Source organism: Eleutherodactylus coqui, chromosome 1 (genome assembly GCF_035609145.1).
Source record: "Eleutherodactylus coqui strain aEleCoq1 chromosome 1, aEleCoq1.hap1, whole genome shotgun sequence".
Classification (NCBI taxonomy): Eukaryota; Metazoa; Chordata; class Amphibia; order Anura; family Eleutherodactylidae; genus Eleutherodactylus; species Eleutherodactylus coqui.
Genome location: NC_089837.1, coordinates 159,745,603 through 159,771,388, shown reverse-complemented (window position 1 = coordinate 159,771,388; position 25,786 = coordinate 159,745,603). Strand labels below are relative to the sequence as shown.

At 43.6% G+C, this 25,786-nt stretch overlaps 2 protein-coding genes across 2 annotated transcripts in view; one reads left to right on the top strand and one right to left on the bottom strand.

Annotated features, from left to right (window-relative positions):
* The window catches only part of LOC136631408 (mucin-4-like), a 32,592-nt gene extending 31,465 nt beyond the window's left edge, over window positions 1-1,127 (top strand). The window contains exon 7 of the mRNA XM_066605725.1: window positions 1,073-1,127. Coding sequence (XP_066461822.1) covers window positions 1,073-1,127 — 55 coding nt within the window. The remainder of the gene's footprint in view (window positions 1-1,072) is intronic.
* LOC136631321 (uncharacterized) lies at window positions 1,043-25,786 on the bottom strand. Its single transcript, XM_066605616.1, has 9 exons — window positions 25,678-25,786; window positions 24,946-25,019; window positions 24,473-24,552; window positions 23,708-23,883; window positions 10,614-10,767; window positions 7,590-7,775; window positions 7,036-7,079; window positions 6,829-6,938; window positions 1,043-1,506 (listed from the first exon to the last, which is right to left on the bottom strand). The coding sequence occupies exons 1-9, from the start codon at window positions 25,784-25,786 to the stop codon at window positions 1,444-1,446; spliced, it is 996 nt and encodes a 331-aa protein (XP_066461713.1). The 3' UTR covers window positions 1,043-1,443.

Sequence of the window (25,786 nt, the reverse complement as noted above, 5' to 3'; positions counted from 1 at the left end):
TAATAGTCAATTTGCCTGAGCTATTCTATTTCTGTAACTCCCATAGAAGTGAATGTGAGTTACAAAAACAGCATAGCATAGCGAACTATGCTATTTCTGTAGACCCAAGTTATAAAAAGAGGGTAGCTTTCTATGCTACAATCTTTTTGTAACTCCCATTAACTTCTATGGGAATTATGTAAACAGTGTAGCTCAGCTGTTCCCATAATTCTAGGCCATTTGGCCAAAGCATAAGGACACATATTCCTCTCTCAGCAATAAGCATTAAAGAGGGTGTGCAAGATAAAAAAAAGGTCTTTTCCAAAGGAATTCCCATTGTGTAAACCTAATAAATGGCTCAGAGAGCTCATACTCGCCTCTCCCCACTGATCTCTCTTTGGTGGTTTATGTCGCCCTGCTGGCATCATCTTTACAGGCTGAAGTCAGTCTGAGCACTCTCCAAACAAGTTGCCGTAGCCAACGACAAACCTGAGCAATCATTGCTGAGCTCTGTCATTCGCTGCAGCAGCAGGTTTACGGAATGTCACAGCCTGACTGCAGTTTGTAATCAACACAGTGAAGACCTGTAGCCACCATCAGGGGCAGAGCAGTGAGCTGGGTGAGGCGAGTAATGAGCTCGATTCCTTTGAGGATTCCTTTGGAAAAAAGTTTATCTTGGACAACTCCTTTAAGCGTCTGAAATGGGAATACCCCTTTGAACTTATTAACAGAATTTTCAAAGCAAATTCAATTTAATATTATATTTTTATTAAACTATCGGATATATAAATATAGCATTTTATGTTAAAATCACAATATAATATTTTAAAGTTCCAGTGCATTGTAGACCATGAGTGCCATTGCGTAAAGTAAACATTTCTTAAATTGAAACTTACTAGGAAATGTGTTAAAAAATAGATTATTCATTACTGAGAGCTACAAGGAAATAATGTATTATAATATTGAGAAACCTGCGCTATTTTGTTCATTTTTCCAAGACATTCATTTTAACATAATTTAATAGAATTCAATATATTATAACACATAACAGGCTAGAAAAATAAACTCTGCTCCTTCCTATTTTGTTTCTTAGTCCAGTGATTCACAATGTACAGAAGAATCCAGGAGCTGCAGTGACCAGCTTGTAAAACTTTTTTTTTTAAAGTGGGGTGGGGGGTGGGGGATTGGAAGAATAATGGAAAGCATGTATTCATTAAATGTGCAAAATACATAAAATCCAAAACAGGACTGATGAGGCAGCATTGTGTCCTATAAGGATGGGCTTCATATTTAATAAATTAAGGTATTTACAAGGTACAATGCCTGACTACAGGGAGTTTAGTGTCCTATACCATCATAATCACTTGTGTCTTGCAATCATTAGACAAGATTTGCTTTCTGTACATTAAATAAAGCTCAGTTTTAAATTTGAAGAAACTCAACTAAAACATCAGAGAAATACATTCATTTTGTTTGGATTTCTGTCGTTGCCAAGTCATTTTTGATTTCTGGCCGTTTAATCTTGACCTAGAAGATAATATACAAAGATAGATCAGTTGAAAGTTTTGCACATGTACATTATTTAGCCCAGTGATTCCAAGCACAGGTACATTTTCACACTATTTTCTATTACATTGTTTTTACATGGTTGTACTGGCCCACCAGTGTATCAGGCCCGGGCTCTGACATTATAACGGGCACCAAGGAATATGTTCGATTCACAAATGATGTATTTGGCCTTATTGCTTATACACCCCATATGTACAATGATAACAGTTTATTATACGTAAGAAAGCGCACGTTCTTTATAGATGGAAGGTACAACATTAAGATTATTGTTTGGCTTATTGGAATTGAAGCCATCGCAGAGTGTTTTGTCCACCCCCGTACCAAGGGACTTTGTATGGAGTGATGGTAAATGAATTGTTCCCTGAAAGAAAAATAGACTTTCCATAACAGAGTGCCGCGATTTTAAACGTCTGTGTGAGGGTTCAGTCAGACGAGCAATTTTTTAGCGAACAAATAGGAACGCAAACATTTTTTTTTAAATCGCACATTGCGTGAACGGATGCATTTGCACTCGCATGTCCTATCTTTTGCAGGTACATACATGTGAACGCTTTCATTGGAAAGCATTGCTTCTAATAGAGACACTTTTTCAGCATGGCTATTAATGCACTTAAAAAAAATGGCTTGTCTGACCGAGGCCTAAATGGGCTACAGGAACACTGTCTGCAAACATTGCCATAGGCTTTAACTCTTTAGTGACAAAGCCTGTTTGCACCTTAATAACCAACTAATCTTTCAGTTTTTTCATCTTCACAATCCAGGAACTATAACATTTTAATTTTTCCGTTGACATACCCATAGAAGGGCTTGTTTTTTGCGGGACCAGTTGTATTTTTAATGGCATACTTTTTGGGTACATATAATGAATTGAATAACTGTTCTTACCATATTTTACGGCGTATAAGACAATCCCCAACTGTCGACTTATATGCCGGAAATACACTATAGGAAAAAAATCAATCAATCAATACTCACCTCCCGCAGCGCTGCTGCAGGCTGTCGCTCCCTCCTCCTTGCCGACAGAGCATTGCTTTCTGGATGCGGGGCTTGAATGCCCAACCTCCAGAAAGCTAATGCTCTGATTGGCTAACTCAGCGCGTCGTCAGCCAATGAAAGCCGACGCTAGGTTAACCGACTTTGAGGAAGATTTTCCTGGGTTAAGAAGTAGTCTTATACGCCGGAAAATATGGTAGTTTTTTAAAACGTTGTTTTGTATTTTTTTTCATGCCGTGCACTGTGTAGGTTACATAAAGTACTAACTTGGGTCATTATGAATGCATTACGAACGCAGCAATACCACATATGTGATTTTTTTTTTTTATTATCATTTTTTTTACATAGTAAAAGGAGAAAGGTGAGGTTTTGACATATTTATTTTTTTACTAATATTTTTCCCCCACTAGTGGACTTGAATAAGCATAAGCCCTAGCATGATTTTTTGGGATTTTCAGGGAGGCTTGAAATATAAGCCCTACTCCAAAAAAAAAGCTCTAGCTGAAGTGACAAAAAAGTCAATGGGAATGTATTGTGTGTAAGAAAAGGGACATAAAAACGCAATTGCTGCAATTTTACAGCACTTTTCTGGCTCAGCCGTATCACTTACCCAACAGGCTCAGTCCAGGTCCTTCCGACTGCTTTCCAGAGTCCCACTGCAGATCCCGTAGTCCTCGGCCACCCATACAGGATCACTTCCTGGTTATGTGATTCATAAATCCCACCTCCACGAAGCAATGACTCTGGCTGGTTCTTTGAGCACCGCAGCTCAGCCAATCAATGCAGCGCTCGAAGAACCAATCACAGGCATCGCTTTGTGGAGACGGGATTTATGAATCCCATAAACAGGAAGTGCCTGGGCCAAGCCTGCTGAGTAAGTAAAATAAACCATTCCCCAAAAATACGTCCTAGCACGCCTTTTGGGGCAAAAATTAAGATCCTGTCCTATGTTCGGAGAAACACAGTATACATCAGTATAGTAGTGCATTAGAAAGCCTATGAGGTCAGCCAGAGACTGAGCCTCGTAGGTCAGAATGGCTGGCAGACCCAGATGCTATAGCCAAGCCTCCAGATGCCATAGCAATGCATTGGTACCCTACGATGATATCGTAGTGGGCTCACTCTGTCACCATCGGACCCCTATTTTTGTCAGCCTTTTACAAACCGCGATCGCACTGACCACAGGCTAAATAGTGGTTATCGAAGGTCTCTTTGGTTCTTTTTATTAGAGCAAGTGTCCAGCTGTCTTCAGATCTATTTCATTTAAAGCCTGAGGAAGAACTAACATGGTACCAAGCCTTTGTTCACTTGTTCATTCACTTTACATTGTGTTAATTGACCAAGAATAAACTATTAACACTTCTATTTTGGAAAGGATTTTTACTTGGCAGGATTTTTTCCCACACACCTGCCTAAATGTTTTGCACAGTGCTGTACAATATAGATGAATGTATAGTGCTCAGTGTATGACCAATTGATCTAACTACACACAAGGTTTGCTTTTAGTCTGCATTAGGGCTCATAGTCTTCACACGGGCGTATGTGTACCAAGCTGCGAGTATCTCGCACTGTTATAGCATCGCAGTCCGTTCCCTCTGGGGGCACAGACCGCGTACAGGCTGCAATTGACACTGCGCATGCCAGGGATGCTGATGTCACAGACATGCGCAGCGTGACTTTTTTTTTTCAAACTCCCCGCTCTGTGCCTGCGAATGGACAGCGTTTAATATGCAGCCATTCAAGGGCAGCATATGGTACACGGAAAAATAGAACATGCTGCAATTTATTCTGTGTATTATACACAGTGTTAGCTCGCAGTTTATAAACGCAGGTGTGTTGCATGCGTAATACGCGGTTACAATATGGTGCAAATAGATCTGCATATGAAGTTTGTACAAAAAATACATAACAATTTTAAACAACACTATTTGTAAAGTTTTCAAAGCAGTGAGAAAAATGATTTAAAAGGTGCACATACCCTTCAGGGTGTGGGATCCATAATTACAATATATTAACTACCATAAAAAGACTAAATGGTCAATAAATGCAATTGATACCAAACATAATTACTGTTACGGCACTCTGACCCTCTGAGCGCCAGGTGGGGTGCCCTGAACTTCCCGCACCCCACTGTCCCTGCCTACTTGCCTTGGCCCTGGCTAACCCCAGGCGGACAACTGGACAGCGGTCCCTACCCTAGGCTAGGGACCTGGCGACTACAAAGAAGAACCTAACTAGCGGGGGACAGAGTGCCGACAGAAAAGGCAGATGGAATGACCAAACAGGAATTACAGAGCAACGTAAGGCTTGGGAAAGGAAACTGACAAGCAAGCTAGGGAACTGACTGAGCAGAACTGCAGACAGGACTGACTAGTGGCTGACAGAACCAATAACTGGCAGTGAGCTCAGATCACTACCAGTCTTTTAACTACAAGGCTCTGCCCAGGGGCGGAGAGTGGGAGGAGGCAACTCCTATGGGTGGACACGCCCACGCCGCCGCCCACCGGCCGCTGGGAGAGCCCCGACACCAGAGCTCCAGGACGCCAGCGCCGGAGCGACGTGCGCCGACAGCGGGACCCCGCACTGCCCTGCATGGTAATATTACCCCCCCTCTGATGGGGGACCTCCGGACCCCCGGAAATCCGACCAGGCTTATCCGGAAAATGACAGTGAAAACGCCGTACCAACACAGGAGCGTGAACTTCCCGTGTAGCCGCCCAGGAATGGTCTTCAGGACCAAAACCCTTCCACGCCAACTGATACTGCAAGGTCCCCCATTGCAGACGAGAATCCAGGATTTCCTGCACCTCATACTCGACCTCGTCCCGGACCAGGGTGGGAGGCGGGGGATCGGAGGTGGGCCTCACCAAAGGGACAAAGGGTTTCAACAAGGACTTGTGGAAAACCCTATGCACTTTCCACGTGGCTGGCAACTCAAGTTCGTAAGCGAGCGGGTTAATTACACGCGTTATAGTAAAAGACCCTACAAAGCGCAGCGCAAGCTTTAGGGACGGGACCTTCAGTCTTAGGTTCCTGGAGGACAGATGCACCTTCTGACCCACCTTGTAGGGTTCCGACACTGAGAGGCTTAATGATTCTGGCACAACCCATCTGCCCTCGGGAACCCCTGGGGGAGCTTCCTGCTGAGCCCTCTGAAGGCGGGGAATGAGACCAGAGTCCACCGCCGCAACCACAACCCCAGGTTCCAGGGTATTTTCGGGGGGCAGTGACTCACATTCTGGCACCCCAAAACTCTGTGCGAGGGCATCAGCCTTGACATTCCCCTTAGGGATGGGCTTGTTTGGAATAAGGTCTATCCCACAATCCCACTCTCTGTGAGGAGGCAGGGTCTCTGACAGGCTTTTGGACAACACATCCCGGGAGTCAGACAAGTATTCCGGAATGAGCGCGGTATCTACTGAGCAGAGAGGAAAGGGGGCAAGATGGCTTTGGCAAGCTAGGGAACTGACTGAGCAGAACTGCAGACAGGACTGACTAGTGGCTGACAGAACCAATAACTGGCAGTGAGCTCAGATCACTGCCCGTCTTTTAACTACAAGGCTCCGCTGAGGGGCGGAGAGTGGGAGGAGGCAACTCCTCCCACTGCTGCATAAGAAGGATTGGGGCATGTGGGCGGCACCCTATGGGTGGACACACCCACGCCGCCGCCCACCGGCCACCCCAAGCCACCGGGAGAGCCCCGACACCAGAGCTCCAGGACGCTGGCGCCGGAGCGACGCGCGCCGACCGCGGGACCCCGCGCCGCCCTGCATGGTAACAATTACCATTGTGATACAGGTATCATAATATACCACAGTATCCCAAGCTATCACTGTATACCAATAATGCAGGGGTGGTCTGAGTTAAGGAAACCCCTGGCAACAGCTCCCCCATGTCAGTAAAATAACAAATCAGGTCCCCCATGCATTAAAATAACAAATCCCCTGTTTGTCCTCCTCCACCAGCTCTGCTCTCCCTGTGATGTCACTTTTCTTGCTGAGCCCATCTACAAACAAGCTGCAGCAGGCAATGACAGCGCTCAGCAATCATAGCTGAGCATTGTTATTAGCTGCTGCAGCAGGTTTAAGGGACGTCGCAGCTGCCTGTAAACAGACAGCGTAGACCAGAGCCGGCGATGGAGGATGTATGGGGTAGCAGGGAGAGGTGAGTAATCACTGATTTGTTATTTTAATGCATGGGGGACCCATTGCCAGGGGTTTCCTTAATTCAGACAACCACTTTAAGGTGTCCTATTATTATGATGATGTAACACCGTAGTTATCGTACCTCTATTAAACTGTTGACTTTTTCGAGGTGGGGTTTCCAGCTGACCAAATGTGGAGCTTTAGTGTCTTTATATAAATTTGGCACTTCGGTTTCCTCAAGCCGCGAGAAGGCTGAAAGATAAATTAATATGAGAAGTCTTAATATTAACAAGTGAGCCACTATTACATAAAAATGTAACAATGTGAAGAACATAATATATGTACTTACGTGAAAATATACTTGGTTTCCAGTTAAACTGCTTCTGGTACATTCTGATTAAGAAAAGGCCAAATAAACAATATTAGAAGATGGTTGGAGAAAAACATGTGGTCTGAAGCTATAAGCAATGCGGTGTTCTCATAGCTGTTGTGAACTGTTTGGTGAATATTCCAGGCAAGCCCCTGGTTCAAGTGCCCAATGTATCCATAAGCCCCATTCACCAGCCATATGAAAAGGATGTGGGATATTTACTTCTCATTGACTTTAATGCGGTCGTGTAACCAGGGAGGGGGTCCAACTGCTCGGGATGACAGCTCCAGGATGTCAGCTACTTCCGGTAACCGACAGCATGGAGCTGCCACGTCCAGAGCCTGCAGGGTTTTAATCCCCAGAGGATGCATGCTTTTACGCCCTAAGGGATTAAAGCCCAGGAGGCCAGGACGTAAAAACACTACGGGGTTGTCACTAAGGGGTTAAGTACTGGGGTTATAAAACCAGGTCATTTTTCTTTTATTTTTTTTAATGTACATTTGATGTAAAAGTGTGCAGTTCTTGTCACTTACTCATCATCTATATCAGCGTCATTCTGTTTGCTCTTTCGATAATAGTATAGCCCAAGCCCGATTCCAAGGAACAGGAGAAGAAGGAATGCCAAAGTTCCAAATAAAATACCAAAGAATGCACCCAGGTTCATAGAAAGGTCCTCACATCGTGGTCCAGATGTGATATATATAGAGAAGGGTTTACAGCTAAAAAAATGCAGAAAATATAAATTATCGTGTTTTTTTGTGCTGTCATGAATATAAGAGCTAAACTCATCAAAGGAGGGTTGTTCTCTAGCTCTATTCTACAATATGTCATTCCCTCTACTTCACTATGGACAGAGCTATTCAGGCCAAATACAGAAGCATTTCCATGTAAGTTGAATTTACACTTGCAAATAACTATTTCAGTTCTCTGTCCCGTTTGAGGAGCAGAGAAACAGAAAAAAAATAACTATTTAAATGTTACCATTTTATTGCCCATTTATTTCAATGGATTTTCATTAAAAATGGAAATATATGCGTTTATTTCTGTTTAATTCCATTTAGCAGCTGACTGTGCTATTTGTTCTGTTTGAAAACTGGAAACAATGGAATTAAATGGATATATTTCTGTTTTTAATAAAATCCATTGAAATCAATGGTGAATAAAATGGAAATGTTTAATTCTGTTTTTACTTCCATTTTTCTACTCCTGAAACAGAGCAGAAAATTAAAATAGTTAGCTGAGCCTTACGGCAGAATAAGTGGGCCTTCAGACTCAGTTTGGCAAATATTAAAATATAAAGCAGGTTGAACACATATTTTGGTTTAATAAGATATCTTCCTGTCTAGCTGACTTAGGGCTGACACCCACTGGCGTTTTTCTCTCTATTGCACTAGGAGAGCAAGTGAAAACACTTGCCTCGCAGTGCAAGAAAAAAAACGTGATGACTCCAGGATATCGCCAGTCTTTTCAATGGGGCCAGCAGCAGCACTAGCCCCATTGAAAGGATAGGGAGAATACCGCGGACTTCTGCCATAGCTGTTACAGCTGTGGCAGAAGTGCAGCATGCTATTTCATTGCTTTCAATGGGATTGGCGCTGCTGCCGATCCCATTGAAAGCAGTGGTTTGTGGCAAAACCTGCAGTATGATTTTCAGGGAAGGGCTTGAAATATAAGCCCTTCCCTTAAAATCATCATTAAGTGGTAAAAAAAGAAAAAAAATTTACATACCTCTCCGCCGCTCAGACGCGTCCTCCGGCTGGCTCCCCGACACTGCTGTCCAGCACTTTCCGCAGGCGGGGATTTAAAAATCCCCGCCTCCTGAATGGGCTGTGCTGATTGGCTAAGCGCTCAGCCAATAACAGCTAGTGCTTAGCTATTGGCTGAGTGCTCAGCCAATTACAGCTAGCGCTTAGCTATTCATTCATGAAAGCAATGGGATAGCATGCTGCACTTCTGCCACAGCTATTACAGCTGTGACATCTGTGGCAGAAGTCCGCGGTATTCTCCCTATATTTTCAATGTGGCTAGCGCTGCTGTCGCTGGCGCCATTGAAAAGACTGGCGATATCCCGGTCTCATCCCGGTGTCTTTCTTGCGCTGCGAGGCAAGTGTTTTCCCTTGCTCCCGCAGCGCAAGATAGAAAAAATCGCCAGTGGGTGTCCACCCTTAGGGGAGTGACAACCACACAATTGTGTCAACAGGGTTTATCAGGTGTATAGAGTTATAGCATTTATATCAATATTTATTATGTTAAGGAACTACATCTCAGTATAGATTTGAAAAGTCTACCTTGTTGCCCAGCTTCTCAAGCAAGTCCGCTACTAGGAGGATATTGAATGCTATATTATAGAGCTGCAGTCGTGCAAGCACCCTGCCTGGGTCCTTATTACATGAGATCTTCATTCCGAGGCAGTACTACTGCTCTTTATTCCTCCTGTAACACCTCCCTCACTGCCTGATCTGGGTGAGTTCAAAATATTTTCCTATTTTCCTCCTGGGAGAGTCTTAGTACCAGATGTGTCTTATAGAGCGAAAAATATGGTAGTTTTATTGGGAAAGATTCAGTAAAACTTGTATTTTATTCACTTAAATCTCTGCTTATTTTGAGATGAACAATCCAATAGTCGGGCCTATCAGTGATTGACTGTCAATCACTAATAGCTCCGCCCATTGGACTGCTCAGCTCAGAATGAGCAGAGGTTTAAATGAATAAAATAAAAGTTATACTGAATCTTTCCTCATAAAACTATATATCAGTCTGCTCGGCTCCTCCTGCTCTATAACATGATGGACAACATGTTCAAACTGACAGATTCCCTTTAAAATCAGCTATATGGAAGATGAGGCTTTCAAAACATTATTTACTTGTACTGTTGTACTTGTTGCAGATTTACAATGTGAAATCTGTACTAAAAATCTGCAACATTTCAACAATGTCAGAAAGTGGTCTTAGGGAATATTTATACGGTGTGACAGGGTAATACACCATATACGCACCTAGATAAGGGTGCATTCACACAGTCAAAAAAAATGGGCGAGTTTTGTGCATTGCGAGATGCAAAAAAACTCTTCTCTGATTCCGCGCTAAGGCTGGGTTCACTTTGGGCGGATTCTGGGCGGAAATCTTGCGGTTTGGCCGCAGCGAAAAACCACAAGATTTTCCCTGGGAATCCACTGCTTCAAAACCCCCGGCACTCAGCGGACTGGCCGCTCGCTGTTTAATTGCGGCTGGTGCTCCCACAACAAAGAGCGTGGCCACAGTGGAAAAAAAAATTATAAATTTACATTCTGTGACGGCTTTGCCGCGGCGGATTTGCCATCCCGTGTGGACAAGATTTCTGAGAAATCTCATCAACACAGCTGGCTAATCACAGGATTAGCGTCTGCTGGCGGATTTGCCGCAGCGAAATTCCAGACAGAATTTCCGCGGCAAATCCGCCCAGTGTGAACCCAGCCTGACTGTGTGTCATAACTGTCTTAGGGGAGCTTCCTGTTATTCTGGTTTAAGAAACAGGTTTTGAACATAATATATATAAAGATGATAACGGAACTACATACCTGCAGGTAATATTTCCATCAGACAGATGACAGGCGGCACCATTTAAACAGTATGTATTATCGACACACTTTGAGACACACAGCAAACTTTCAGGATTCACTTCATATCCAGCGTAACCGCAGCTTGCAGACTTTGCAAGTTCTTGGACACTCACTGAGGAAAAAAACAGATATTTAAAAACTCTGCCAATTATTAGACACATGGCTTGCATTAATAAAACATGATATTTGGGCGACAATCAGACCACGGTAAAGCTGAGCTTTTTTTGTTTTTTTTTTCAGGTAAGGGAAAGCACTACAGTAACAGAGAAACTCCCAAAGTATGCAGACAACTATTCATCTACAATACTTTGCAGAAGAGTAATGAGAGCGCAATACAGCAGGTCCAGGTGTTCTTTTATTCTCACCTGAGTGTCAGATACAAATAGGGAAGCAGAACTGAAAACATTTTGATGTTATGTAGTGCTCACTGCGGAATATAATAACGTTTTATTTTGTGTGGCTGGGAATTATATTAAAGGGAATGTGTTATCAGACAATGAACTATTGTATAAATCTGATCTTTATATTAAACATATTTAGGCCTTAGTCAGACGGGCGTTTTTTCGCGCGATTTGCGGATCGCATGACGGATGCGCATCCGCAAATCGCGTGACCGGTGCGCGCAAGTCGCCCGCAAATCGCCCGAAAATCTGCTCCTAGCCGCGTTTCATTAGAAACGGGCCGGAGCTGTCCAGCGCATTGCATTCAATGGAGACGGCAATACAGCCGTCTCCATTGAAAGCAATGCGCTGCGGGCGAGCCCGGGATGAATTGTCGGTAAGGGCTTAAATATATAAGCCCTTACCTGCAATTCATCCTAAAATGTGTTAAAATAAAAAAAAATTGTATACTTACCTTCTGCCGGCAGCCGGAGCTCCGCGCGGCCGTCCTGCAGTGGGTGTGAAGGGGGTGTGAGTCAGACCTGCCCCCTGATTGGCTCAGCGCTGAGCCAATCAGAGGCATGCCTCACTCACACCCATTCATGAATTCATGAATGGATGTGAGTCAGACCTGCCCCTGATTGGCTCAGCGCTGAGAGGCAGCAGTCACTCACCCATTCATGAATTCATGAATGGGTGTGTGAGTGTTTTCAGCCTCTGATTGGTCAGGGCTGTGACCAATCAGAGGCAGATCATTCAGCAGGCGGGGATTTTAAAGCCCCGCCGGCTGAATAGTGCCAAGAAGCAGTTCAGGAGAACTGACAGCGGCCGCGGCTGGACTCCGGCTGCAGCGGAAAGGTGAGTATACAATTTTTTTTTATTTTAACACATTTTAGGATGGATTGCAGGGAAGGGCTTATATATTTAACCCCTTCCTGACAATTCACCCCGCGCACGCCGGCAGCCCATTGCTTTCAATGGAGCGGCTGTATTGCCGCTCCATTGAATTCAATGGGCAAACATCGTTCTTCTCTGCCACAGCTGTTACAGCTGTGGCAGAGAAGAATGATTTGTCTTCTATATGTTCTCAATGGGGTCGGCACTGCTGCCACCGGCCCCATTGAGCGCATATACAGAAGAGAACAGGAATCGCAGATCGCAGATAGGTGCGATCTGCGATTTTTTGTTCTATAATTTATCGGACGAGCGCATAAAAAGCGCTCATGTGTCCGATACCATTGCAAAGCAATGGTTTTAAAAAATCGCCAGACGCATGCGCATGCGCAAATCGCGGCTAAAAACGCCCGTCTGACTAAGGCCTTAAAGAGTAACAAAACTTTTTTTGTGCGTATTAATAGTAAATGTGATTGTTCCCAGAAAGAGAAACCAAGTAATCTTGTAGATATGATACCTTTTAATGCCTAACAAAAATACATGATGTTAATGCGAGCTTTCGGACCTCTCAGGGTCCTTCATCAAAGCATAATGAAATGGATTTGAAGAGGCATGCTGTCACGTCCATGCAGCACACGAGCACCTCGTACGGCACGGATGCAGGGTGATGATAACAACTACAGTAGTTGATTGACTATTGCACTGAAGAACAGTGCACACCACAACTGAAGTACGTAACCCAGATGTAAGGCCCGTGCGACACCAGAGAATAACACTCAGCACGGCAACAGGGAATGTACACACATAGAAAATAGCTGCACACCATGCTATACTGAACGGTAGCACCACATATGACAATGCACAGACATGGGAGTGATTAATTAGCACTTAAAAGAATACTACAACAGAAATAGAAACATAGATGTGAAGGTGTTATGGTATCTAAATTAGTGTTAGGAGATCATCAGGTCAGCAGTGTTATCTATGCTAGAGATTTCTCATACTTCCCAGTCACGCCTGAATCCTGTTGAAGAATTTAGGCCTCTGTTGGAAGTGTCAAAAGTTGTTATAAATTTGTACTCCCAAATTCTTTTGTGCTGCTGTGATTTGAAATTGCCTTTCAATATACAGTAAAACATTGACATCTACTAAGGTTGATTTTGAGTAAGACTGTTTTTTTTTAGCCAAAATTTTGTCTCTAGTAGTCTTGGTTGCCTCTAATAACACCAGCGTGTGCTGCCCATGTGACCTTGCTGCTGAACCCACGTGATCTCCTGCTCGGCGTCTCCTCCTTCTCCTGCTGCTAATGTAGCCCACCCTTCCCCATCATCGGCAACGGGTAATACACTAGTACAGTACAGTACAGTACTGTACAATTGCACTCCAATATAACTGCACAGAGAACACAGTGATAACGCTGAGGACAGATAATAATGTCACCCCGCAGTCCTATGTAACACCGCAGAGAACACAGTGATAATGCTGAGGACAGATAATAATGTCACCCCGCAGTCTTATGTAACACCACAGAGAACACAGTGATAACGCTGAAGACAGATGATGTACTGTAGTACAGCAGATGTCACCTGCAGTCCTATGTCACCTGCAGTCCTATGTAACAGCATAGAGAACACAGTGATAATGCTGTGGACAGATAATGTAGTAGATGTCACCTGCAGTCCTATGTAAAACCACAGATAACACGCAGTAACATGTTTAATAACATGTTAAATGTTCATTTATTCTTTACAGTAGTCTTTTAAATTCATTTATTATTGTTATTGTTTTTGGTGTTAAAGACCATATTTATTCTCCATTAAATGTGGTTGGGTGTGTTTTTTGGAATGTTTAGAATTAATTAATTGTATTTACATTGATTCCTATGGAAATAATTATCTCGAGCAGCAACGGTTTAAGGTAAAGCCAATTGCTTTCGGACAGATTACCAATGTTAGTAGAGGTTTTACTGTAATAACTTTCATGTATTGCTTATTGTGTCCGTGACTATAAAAGTGCTCTACCACAGGTAATTCTGTCTTTCCCTCTCTAATTGCATGGCAATGTGGAATAGTGAATGTGCAATGTACTTGAGTAAGTCACCGAGGCAGAAATTCTTCAAAATCAGTATAAGGGTAATCACTGAAGAAAAATTCATTAAAAACTAACTTTATTAATGAATATTAAAATCAAATTGGACAGAACAAGACATATATCTTTATTTGAGGTAAACCCTTCACTAATCCGAGTCCAAGTAGGTCTCTTAACAATGACCCCAACAGTAGATATTAGGTGTCTCAGTTCTCAGGTACAGGTTTATAAAGTACATGGGATGACAACCTTCCTTAATTTATGTGGTATGATCATTGAATTGCGTAGGGTTTAGCCCTCCTTCTGCTGATATACAAATTACGGGGTCACCCTCACATTGGGTCCCCAGATCAGACAGAAGTTCCAGATAGGAGAAGAGGTGTTATACGTGTTGCATAGACACAAAAACGTGCTCTGTAAACTCAGTTAAGAGCCCCCTTAGGATATAAATAAAGGAGGATTAGATAGTGAGAACAGTTTTATTAACGCTTCTTAAATACCCCTTAATTCAAGTGTGATAGGCAGCGGTTATTCACTATTAGAGGGGAGGAAGGGGTTAAGTGTCAAGAAAGGACCCAATATAAGAGCCAATGACTGGTATTAATAAGGGTGGGGTGATTAATATCCCCTACTTAAAGTACCAGTTAGATGTATGATGTGAGGCTCAGTTAAGATTTAAAGGGTCCAGTTAGCAAAGAGTTAAATAGTGTCATTAAAGAATGGATAGGAGAGACCAGCGATAAATACAAAAAAGGAGCTGGTTTCTCTCCCCTGGTTCAATCTCCTCTTCCTTGAATTGACTCCAAAATGTTAGTCCATCGATAAACTTGGACCAAAAAATAGGAGAGGAAGGGGTTAACTAGTGCATAAAAAGAACCTTCCACTCAGAAAATGTGTGGCACCAAAATTAAATCTACTGTTCTGAGTATTAGGATACAAATCAGGGAGTAGTTGCTCACTATTGCATCAAACCAGCACTTTAGGGGTTAAAAGTGCCAGAATGTTTGCAGCGCTAATAAAGTGCTGTTCCTATAGTTTAGATCACTTCAAATACTTCCAGTACTGCAGGTCCCTAGGTGAAAAAACCCTGCACTTTATCACAGCAGCGCTGTGAATAGGGAGAAGCTAAGTGGGCAACGATGTAGCTGCCCGACGTATCGGGCAGCCGTTCTAGTTCTAACACCTCTGCTAGCTATCTGGTAGGTTACTGACTCACTAAAATTACGTCATCGACGCGTTTCTACAGTGCTGTTTAACATGTGCACTGTTTCATCAGGATGTTTTATTCAGTATCAGAGGGAGCAGCCATGATATCTGGCGGCATCCCTGTAGTGAGTGCCACGCGTCTGACCGATACAGCGCTTATATATGTGGAGCTCCTCCTTCCCTCTCTCATCCCATCCAATCCCAAAAGGTGGCTGTCACTTAGTCATTCCCCTTGCATTCTCGCGATATAGGCTGAATAGAGCACCTACTCCGAGGCACTTCAGCACTTGACAGCTCTCAGCTGTCGTGATGTCTGGCATTAGTGTGCAGAGGAGAGGATCAGCACTGGACAGCTCCCTCCTCCCTACTAGAGCCCTGTAAAGAAATTCACCGGTTATTGTGAAGGCAGGGGGTTTTGATATATTATAATTAAGGCTCCAGCTCTCTCCTGGGGACAATTTGGAGGGTTTTTTTTTTTTGTTTCTAGAGGGATGATTATAGTTAGTTAAAATTGTGAAGCAAAAAACGCATACGTTTCTCAGTATTTGATCAAACAAATCCAGGGGCGGGGGAGGGGGGGGGGATTATGTTGGGAGGTAATGGGGATTTAGTGCATGGGAAGAGGTTTGTAATTATTTCAAATGAAGGAGGTGTAGGATAGCTGTTCATTCAAGCCTGTGGGTGAGCAGGTCTTGAGTCTATGAATCCACATGCATTCCTTCTGTAGAAGTTTCTTGTCTATATCTCCCCTTCTTCCATTATACCCAATGAGTTCAATTCCCTAAAACTTCAGAAGACTTAAGTCATTGTCATGATAGTCTCTCATGTGTTTCGCCAGGCTTGTATTTTTTCGAGGTCAACCACATCTCCCTGGGTACTTCTGGGGCAAGGTGACTATGAACGAGATGATCTCAAAGATTCCTCCCTCTTCGGTACGTAATAGAGGGCTTGTCTCCCAGGCATTCTACAAGGTCCTTGTCTTTGAGTAGGATGTGCCAGTATTTTTGTAAAATTCTGTTCACATTTCTTGATTGGTTGTCGTAAGTACCAACCAATCTCACAATGTTCTTGGTTACTGGTTTTGGTTTCACATCCAATAAATCCCTCCTGTCTCTTTTTCTGGTCTCTTCAAGTGCCTCCAAGAGGATATTCTCAGGGTATCCCCTATCTTTAAATCTTTTAGTCATGTCTTCTGCTTGTGTTTTAAATTCACCCTCTTCGGAACAGTTCCTCCTTGCCCTTATGAATTGTCCCTTAGCGATACCTCTTTTCAGAGAACCTGAGTGGTAAGTTTCCCAGTGTAGGAGACTGTTAGTCGCCGTTGGTTTCTGGTGAATTGTTGTTTCTAGGGTTCCCATTGGGGTCTTGGAGATGTTTAAATCCAGGAATGTGATCTGTTCTTGCTGGATTTCTGATGTGAGAAATAGGCTGAGGTTGTTTTTATTAAGAGACTCAACAAATTCTTTGAATTCTGTAACAGTTCCAGAGCAGAGTATAAAGATGTCATCTATAAATCTTACCCATAACTCAATTAGATTGATCCATTTAAGATTTTGTTCCTGGAAAACATGTTTATCCTCCCACCATCCGAGAAATAGACATGCATAGGTTGGGGCACAGGGACTTCCCATCGCGGTCCCCCGCCGTTGATGGTAATAGCGTCCCTCAAAAAGAAAAAAATTGTGTTCTAGGACGAACTTGAGTAAATCGAGCACAAAGTTGTTGTGAGGTCTCATATGAGTTCCCCTTTGATCCAGGTAGAAACGGCTTGCTTCGATTCCGTCTTCATGTGAGATGTTTGTATAAAGCGCCTCTACGTCCAGGCTGGCCAAATAAGTGCCATTAGCAATTGTGATACCCTCCAAGCATTTGAGGAGATCCGTGGTATCGCGTATGTAGGATGGTAAACTTTCTACGAACGGTCTAAGAATCACATCAATATATTGACTGGCTCCCTGTGTCAGGGAATCTATCCTTGAAACAAAGGGAGGAATCTTCGAGATCCTCTCGATCATAGTCACCTTGCCCCAGAAGTACCCAGGGAGATGTGGTTGACCTCGAAAAAAATCAAGGGCACATACCCCTGCTCTGATTGCAAGGCATGTGGATTCATAAAAAAGGGACCAACTTTTGAGAGCGTGAACACTGGAAAATCATACGAGATCCGTGACTTCATAAATTGCAAGACACCAGGAGTGGTGTATTTGGCAACTTGCCCTTGCCCCCTAGAATACATAGGCAAGACCAAACAGCAATTTAGAAGAAGGATTTTGGCCCACGTTGGGAATGTTCGGAGGGGGGAGCATACAAGCCTGGCGAAACACATGAGAGACTATCATGACAACGACTTAAGTCTTCTGAAGTTTCAGGGAATTGAACTCATTAGGTATAATGGAAGAAGGGGAGATATAGACAAGAAACTTCTACAGAAGGAATGCATGTGGATTCATAGACTCAAGACCTGCTCACCCACAGGCTTGAATGAACAGCTATCCTACACCTTCTTCATTTGAAATAATTACAAACCTCTTCCCATGCACTAAATCCCCATTACCTCCCAACATAATAAGTGATCTAAACTATAGGAACAGCACTTTATTAGCGCTGCAAACATTCTGGCACTTTTAACCCCTAAAGTGCTGGTTTGATGCAATAGTGAGCAACTACTCCCTGATTTGTATCCTAATACTCAGAACAGTAGATTTAATTTTGGTGCTACACATTTTCTGAGTGGAAGGTTCTTTTTATGCACTAGTTAACCCCTTCCTCTCCTATTTTTTGGTCCATGTCTATCGATGGACTAACATTTTGGAGTCAATTCAAGGAAGAGGAGATTGAACCAGGGGAGAGAAACCAGCTCCTTTTTTTGTATTTATCGCTGGTCTCTCCTATCCACTCTTTAATGACACTATTTAACTCTTTGCTAACTGGACCCTTTAAATCTTAACTGAGCCTCACATCATACATCTAACTGGTACTTTAAGTAGGGGATATTAATCACCCCACCCTTATTAATACCAGTCATTGGCTCTTATATTGGGTCCTTTCTTGACACTTAACCCCTTCCTCCCCTCTAATGGTGAATAACCGCTGCCTATCACACTTAAATTAAGGGTATTTAAGAAGCGTTAATAAAACTGTTCTCACTATCTAATCCTTCTTTATTTATATCCTAAGGGGGCTCTTAACTGAGTTTACAGAGCACGTTTTTGTGTCTATGCAACACGTATAACACCTCTTCTCCTATCTGGAACTTCTGTCTGATCTGGGGACCCAATGTGAGGGTGACCCCGTAATTTGTATATCAGCAGAAGGAGGGCTAAACCCTACTCAATTCAATGATCATACCACATAAATTAAGGAAGGTTGTCATCCCATGTACTTTATAAACCTGTACCTGAGAACTGAGACACCTAATATCTACTGTTGGGGTCATTGTTAAGAGACCTTCTTGGACTCGGATTAGTGAAGGGTTTACCTCAAATAAAGATATATGTCTTGTTCTGTCCAATTTGATTTTAATATTCATTAATAAAGTTAGTTTTTAATTAATTCTTCTTCAGTGATTACCCTGCAGTGTACTTGATTACTAAAATCTGCTTCCATCAGGTATAAACTGTCCACTGAAGTTCCCTTCTAGTGCTTTTTTTCTGCCTCTACTACTTGCAGGCCTTCCCTGTTCCTAAGAACAATCCATACACTATTATCCACTATTAGGTATGTGAACTGCTAACAGGCTGGGGTGCATTTTGGTGCAGTTAGGATGTGACAGGCGGTAGACAGAAAGCAGCAGCGCTTGAAACACTCTTCAGCAGGCAGGCATCAGAATGGACTGCCAAAGAGAAGTTTAGGAAATACAGCCATCACTATGAAAGCTGCGTGTGACAGGCACCAAAGAACAGCAGAGTGCAGGACAGAAGAGCGCCTGGGAGCGAGCATGTACAAGAGATGTGCTGCCCACCCCGACTCACAGCCTGCTAGTAGCTGTACACCTAGTAGTGGGAAATGGTGTATGGACTGCTATTAACAACGGGGAAGGGCTGCAAGTAGAAGAGACACAGAAGACAGCGCTATAAGGGAACTTAGATTAGCAGTTTGCACCTTATGGAAGCAGATTTTGGTAACCAGGCACATTGCTAAATTTATTAATGGCACATCTACTATTGATATCTATATTTTAAAAAAAGAAAAATCCTAAAATCCATCAGTTTTCACACTGACCACCAATTCTAATAAGAGTTTGACACTTTCTTTTCTGTAGAGGGAACTTTTCAGCGGTGTTCTCATTAACATCACAGGCAGGGTTACATATATAATAACACAGAATCCACCATTTTCAATAGCTGATAGTCACAACTTATCTACTTCCCTTCCTGCAAAATGACATCAGCACAGGTCATGGAACATGCCTAAAATAGTCTCTTATGGAAGACAATAAGTTCCCTCCTGTATGAATGGCCTATGAAGCTGCTGTAAAGCATCTCCAGATGCTGTTAACTGTAGCTCAGCCAAGATGGTCGCCCCAATAGTCATGTACAAACAATAGAATTTAAAAATTCACAATTAGAAAGTAAAACCAGATTGTAAAAATTGCAAATTATTCAGTATCTGGATTTAATTAGTATAGAAATAATATTAGTCCTAAGTCAAAGGGCGGGCAAAGGCTTAAAAAAAAAGGCCTGACATTACACATTGCACTACTGTCTCCTAAACCCTGTAGCTCATCTGGCTGTAGTCTGAGTCAAGCTCCTTGTCCAATGGCCAGAAATGTGCACGGCCTGCAGCCTCATAGCCTTACTTTGTGGCCAAACTGAAAAAGCAGAATCTCAGTGTGAAAAAAGTATATATGTTGATGGCCGTGTCTTTTTTTTCGAGCAACTTTTCACATATTTATAGTCATGGTGGTAATAATAGGTGTGTATGTCAACCATTCAACCATTATGGGGTTATGTATGTAGTCAACATCAGCCTTCATCCAGACAGTAGCACTTCAACCCAGGCTTTAGTGCCTAACAGGTCTCAAAGGCCTCTTTCTCACATATGAAGACCCTAGTGTCACAAATAGCACATGATATCTGAGGGTCCTGTTATAGACTTTTCATTGGGGCCCCAAGAGCTTCAATTTAAGCCTTAAGTCTATCTGCCAAAATGGTATGTATCTTCTTTTTTATTTATAGACATGGATAAGATAATACTTGCAGATACAACGTGGTACAAATACCTGTAACAACCCAATCAAATTTTGTTTCTCTAAGGCTGGTTGGGGAATAAAAGCAATTTTTCCTCTCAAAGACGCTTCCATTTTTTGCCTGAACTTGGCTTTGTAAATAAAACCATTGAGGGACAAAATTCTGAGCTCCTGGGCCGCAATGCGAAGTCTATAACTGCTCTATTCATAATGCTGGTGTCTTCTTACACTATGTGGCAGTGGAGCCTTTAGGCCCCCTCACTCACTAGTGACTAGGTGCGGCTGCTATGTCTGCACCCCCTATAACTACGCCCCTGAGCATATTCATGTAGACCAGTGATTCCCAACCGGGTGCTGCAGCACCCTGTTATGCCGCGAGAGGCTGCTAGGGCTGCCGCAGCTCTCTGGCTGGAAATCACATCAGTAGTGGTGTATAAGGGAATGGAGCACAGCCCTGCTCCCAAGGGGGGCATATTAACATCTTCATCAGCACTTCTGCCCTATTCCTGCAATTCCTGCAATTCCAGCAACCTGATTGGTTGTTTGGGTTGGCTGATTCACAAGTGCTGATGAAGATGTTTATATGCTCCCAGGGGACATGCAAGACACTGCTAAAAGACCTTCAAGGACCTGGAGGAATGCAGCCAATGGGGAGCTAGGGGCGTGACAGGGGCATTCCTACATCCCTGCCCTGTCAAACCCCTAGCTTCCTGGTAGCGTCAAGATACACCAGTACCAGGAGGCGGTAAGTATATGGGTTAGGGAGGGGGGTTAATGTTACTTGTGGGGGGGTTAATATTAATACTGCCAGGGCTGCAATGGGGGAAGGGTCACTTATTACTGCCGGGGCCGTAATAGGTGAGGGGGGGTCACCTGCTACTGCTGGGCGGCAATGGGGGAGGTCAACTGTTACTGCCTGGGCCGCAATGGGGGGTCACCTGCTACTGCTGGGGCCGCAATGGAGGGGGGGTCACCTGCTACTGTCGTGGCCGCAATAGGGGGGGCCACCTGCTACTGTCGGGCTGCAATAGGAAGGGGGAGTCACCTGCTACTGCCGGGGCCGCAATAGGGGGTCAGCTGCTACTGCCGGGGCCGCAATAGGGGGGTCACCTACTAATGCTGGGGCCTCAATAGGGGGTCACCTATACTGCCGATGCTGCAATAGGGGGGTCACCTACTACTGCCGTGGCCGCAATAGGGGGTCACCTACTACTGCCAGGGCCGCAATAATTACTACTAAAGCCACTGTGGGGGTCACCATTACCACTGGGGCCACCAATATAGGGGGTCGCCATTGCTACCGGGGCCACCAATATAGGGGGTCGTCATTACTACCGGGGCCACCAATATAGGGGGTCGCTATTACTACGGGGGCCACCAATATAGGGGGTCGCTATTACTAGTGGGGTCCTCAATATAGGCGGTCGATATTACTAGTGGGGCCATCAATACAGGGAGTCGCTATTACTGGTGGGAACACCAATATAAGGGGTCGCTATTACTGGTAGGGCCACCAATATAGGGGGTCGCTATTATTACCGGGACCACCAATATAGGGGGTCACTTTTACTAGTGGGGCCGCCAATATAGGGGGCCGCTATTACTAGTGGGGCCACCAATATAGGGGGTCGAGATTACTAGTGGGGCCACCAATATAGGGGGTCGCTATTACTAGTGGGGCCACCAATATAGGAGGTCGCTATTACTAGTGGCGCCACCAATATAGGGGTCGCTATTACTAGTGGGGCCACCAATAAAGAAAGTCACTATTACTAGTGGGGCCACCAACATGGGTGGGGACACTATTACTACACGGGGCCGATTAATTCTGGAATCTTCAGTAACTATAGCAGCAAAGTGGATGAGATTTTGAGAATCATCCAGACGGTGTGAAAACAATCTGTACAAAACCTGTGCAGATATTGACATGTGGTGCGGTATTTAATTCCGTAGCAAGTTAATTTTAAATATAATGTATATCAATAGCCACCCAGTGCTCTTCCCTGTGTTTTTTAAATAGCCCTGTCCCTTTTATAACGATGGAGGTAAAAATCATATGTTGTAATAAGCCATGCCCATGACCACACCATAGCCACACCCCTAACCACACCCACTTTTGGTGGGGGTGCCATGCCATAAAAAATTTTCCCAGGGGTGCCCCAAGGCTGAAAAGGTTGGGAAACACTGATGTAGAAGAAGGAGAAGAACCTGTGCCTGCTTGGGAATACAGTCCAGCTACTAAACTATGCTAGCTGAACCTACTGTTGTTCACAGACATCTTCTCTTGAGAACGGTAGTGATAATGATAACCATGGTGTTCATGTTACATGTTATTTTCTTAATACAATTAAGCGGGAAAATTGGCATATTTGCATTAATAAATCTCTCCAGATCTCCAAGCTTGTGTTAAGTTTTTCATACTTTACAAGCCAAAAATGCATTCTCATATAAAATGGAGAAAGGTCACATTTTCGGCCGATATACTCTTCCATCTAAGCAGTTCCCCCCTTCCCTTCCACTCACCGGATCTCTGCCTCTCTGCTCCCCTCCGAGTGGTATGCAATGGGAGTGGGCGGGATGGGGTGGAGCTAAGCTCCCTACCCGCCCCTCGTCCTTAGCAAGCAAGGGGAGTGGATGGGACAAAGCGGAGCTTAGCTCCGCCCCATTCTGCCCCCTCCCATTGCAAACGCCATACTGGAAAGAGAAGCAGAGAGCCGGTGAGGGGGAGGGGGGGGGGGCGGGGGAACTGCTCAGATGGAAGCGTATATCAGCCAGCTGTGATACGCTTGTGTAAATAAGCCCTAAGACTTATTCAGATGGCCATAATTTCAGGGCTCAGTCACACGGGTGCATCGGCATCCGTACTCCATGCGCCCGTGTGACTGACAGTTAGAAGACGGCCGTACCTGAAGACGGCAGTCTCTCTCCAGCGCTGATGAAAGAACACATGACCGGCAATGAAGCCGGTCACATGTTCTTTCCTCCGGCGCTGCAGAGAGACGGCCGTCTTCAGGTACGTCCGTCTCCTTCCTGCAGTAACAAGGGCGCCGATGTGCCGGTGTGACTGAGGCCTCAGACTGCATACTGTCCGTATATTCCTTTGATTCTATGCTACCTGCATATTTTTTCACAGACAAGTAAATGATATGCAATGTGCTGTGTCCATACAGCTCAGACAGCTCACGGACAGGTGTCTATGTTCTGCCTGATGAGTGCTACACCCAAAAACCTCAGCTGCAACTTGCAATACAGCCGTGTGACTCCGGTCTTCTAGTTTACAAATGAAGAACACTTACATTTTTCATTGTCAGTCACATTGCTAATTCTAATTTCAGCTGTTGAACGTTTTCTCCGAGTAGTATTCATCTGAAGTTCTTTCACCAATTCATCGTTTAAATATGTAATTATTGTTATATTTGCCACATAAGTAAATCTTGCAATGAATAATGCTGAGGAATTACCGGACTCCATCCTGGAAAAACACATCAAAATACATCAGTAATTCAGTGGGTAAACGTATAACATGATGTGTCCTAGTTATTAAAAAACATGCCGAAGCAGCAAATATCAATATTGCACCAAGCTTGAAAAAGAACTCCGGCTACTTCTAATTGTATGGCTCCTCACATAAAGGTACTAGCTTATTCAGAAGATTATGGGGCCAATTGCAAAACTCAAAATGGGACCCACATTCCACTGACAACTCTCCAAAATGTAAAACACCTAAAGTTAAAGGCAAATTGTCACATTAATATGTAATCTATTCTGCAGACCGTAGGTTATAGAGCCGGAGGAGATGAGCAGACTGATATATAGTTTTATAGGGAAAGATTCAGTAAAAGTTGTATTTTATTCATTTATATCTCTGCTAATTGTGAGTCCAGGGGGCGGTCCTATCAGTGACTGACCGGTAGTTGTGTATGTACAGTCATACACAGATAACTGTCAGTTATTGATAGGACCGCCCACTGCTGCATTCAGCTATAAACAATATGTTTCATGTGACAACCCCTTTAAGTACAAAATTAACATAAAAATGCAATTAATGTAAAGAAACTCACGTTGGTACATGCATTTCACTTGTGCGCTTATCAAACAATTTTGGTACTTCAGGTGGAGCACTCTTAAGTTGTTCTGTAATCTGCATAAAATTAAATAAAAAAATATTTAATGCACATTTTAAGTAAGCACATAGATACCATAATCACCTCAAGCTTAATCATGTGCAGTATTTATGCCGCTCTGCTACTAGGCCCATTATAGTGGTATCGATTGCCCCATCGTGAATCCAAATGGGTCCCACCATGAATACAGCATGGAGTTCTCTAAACAAATGTCACCAACCTAATTTTTGTTGAATTGGCACAAAATACAAATCTATCACAGCCTTTAACATATATCAAACACATGAAAATGTAATACTACGATTAAGAAACAAGTTTTGTGTAATGTGAAGACGGGTTCACTGGACATGTGCACAACCCGGATTTAAGAGGATGTACGGTATATATGTAATACATTGAAATGTACTTACTTGTGAATAACCGTCTTCAAAAGTGAAATTATTAGAAGATGTTAAAGTTACATTTACAGACCTCTTTTTCGTATCTAAGGAGAGAAAAAAACAAAACAATTACATCAAAAATAAACAATCATTACAGCATGCAGTAAAGTGAGTAGACACACTAGACTTAAATGGGTTTTCCAGGCAAATCATAATGATGACCTATCTCAGGTTTAGAAGTTTGCTTAGTTAACAGCAGCACTCCTCGCCAACCACCATCAGTTTCCAGGGAAGCGATTTAAACTGCACGCCCCGCTGTGGGCAGGATTCCAGTCCAAACGAAGCGTTTCGACTGCGCTGTTTTTATGATTGTGAAGGAATAAAGGACACATCCTTTTGGATGTATTTTTCTATTAGCACCTAATTCTGCTGTCCTGCGCACTTTTTCACTATCCCAGGATCAGGTCAGCAATAATTAATCAATGGGAACCTGACGCTCAGGATCCCTGGTAACCAGCTGGTCGCCCTGCTCGTTATCAGTCCAGAGGACCATACGTTATTAGGGTCAGAGGGAGAAGTGTTATAGAGGGCTTCACTCCTATTGAAATCAATGGGAGCACTACCTCCTATTACAATTACAGTATTTCTGGCTCCGAAACCAGGGTCGGAGGAGAAGCATAATAGGAGGCAGTGCTCCCATTGATATTCATGGGAGTGAAGACCTCTATGATGCTTCTACCTCTGACACCAATGATGACATACAGCCCGGCTGCACTGACAGGTAATCTTCATGGATTCCGAGTGATGGGTCACAAGTAGAGATGAGCGAGCACGCTCGGATAAGGCAGTTACTCTTCTCCAGTAACTGCAT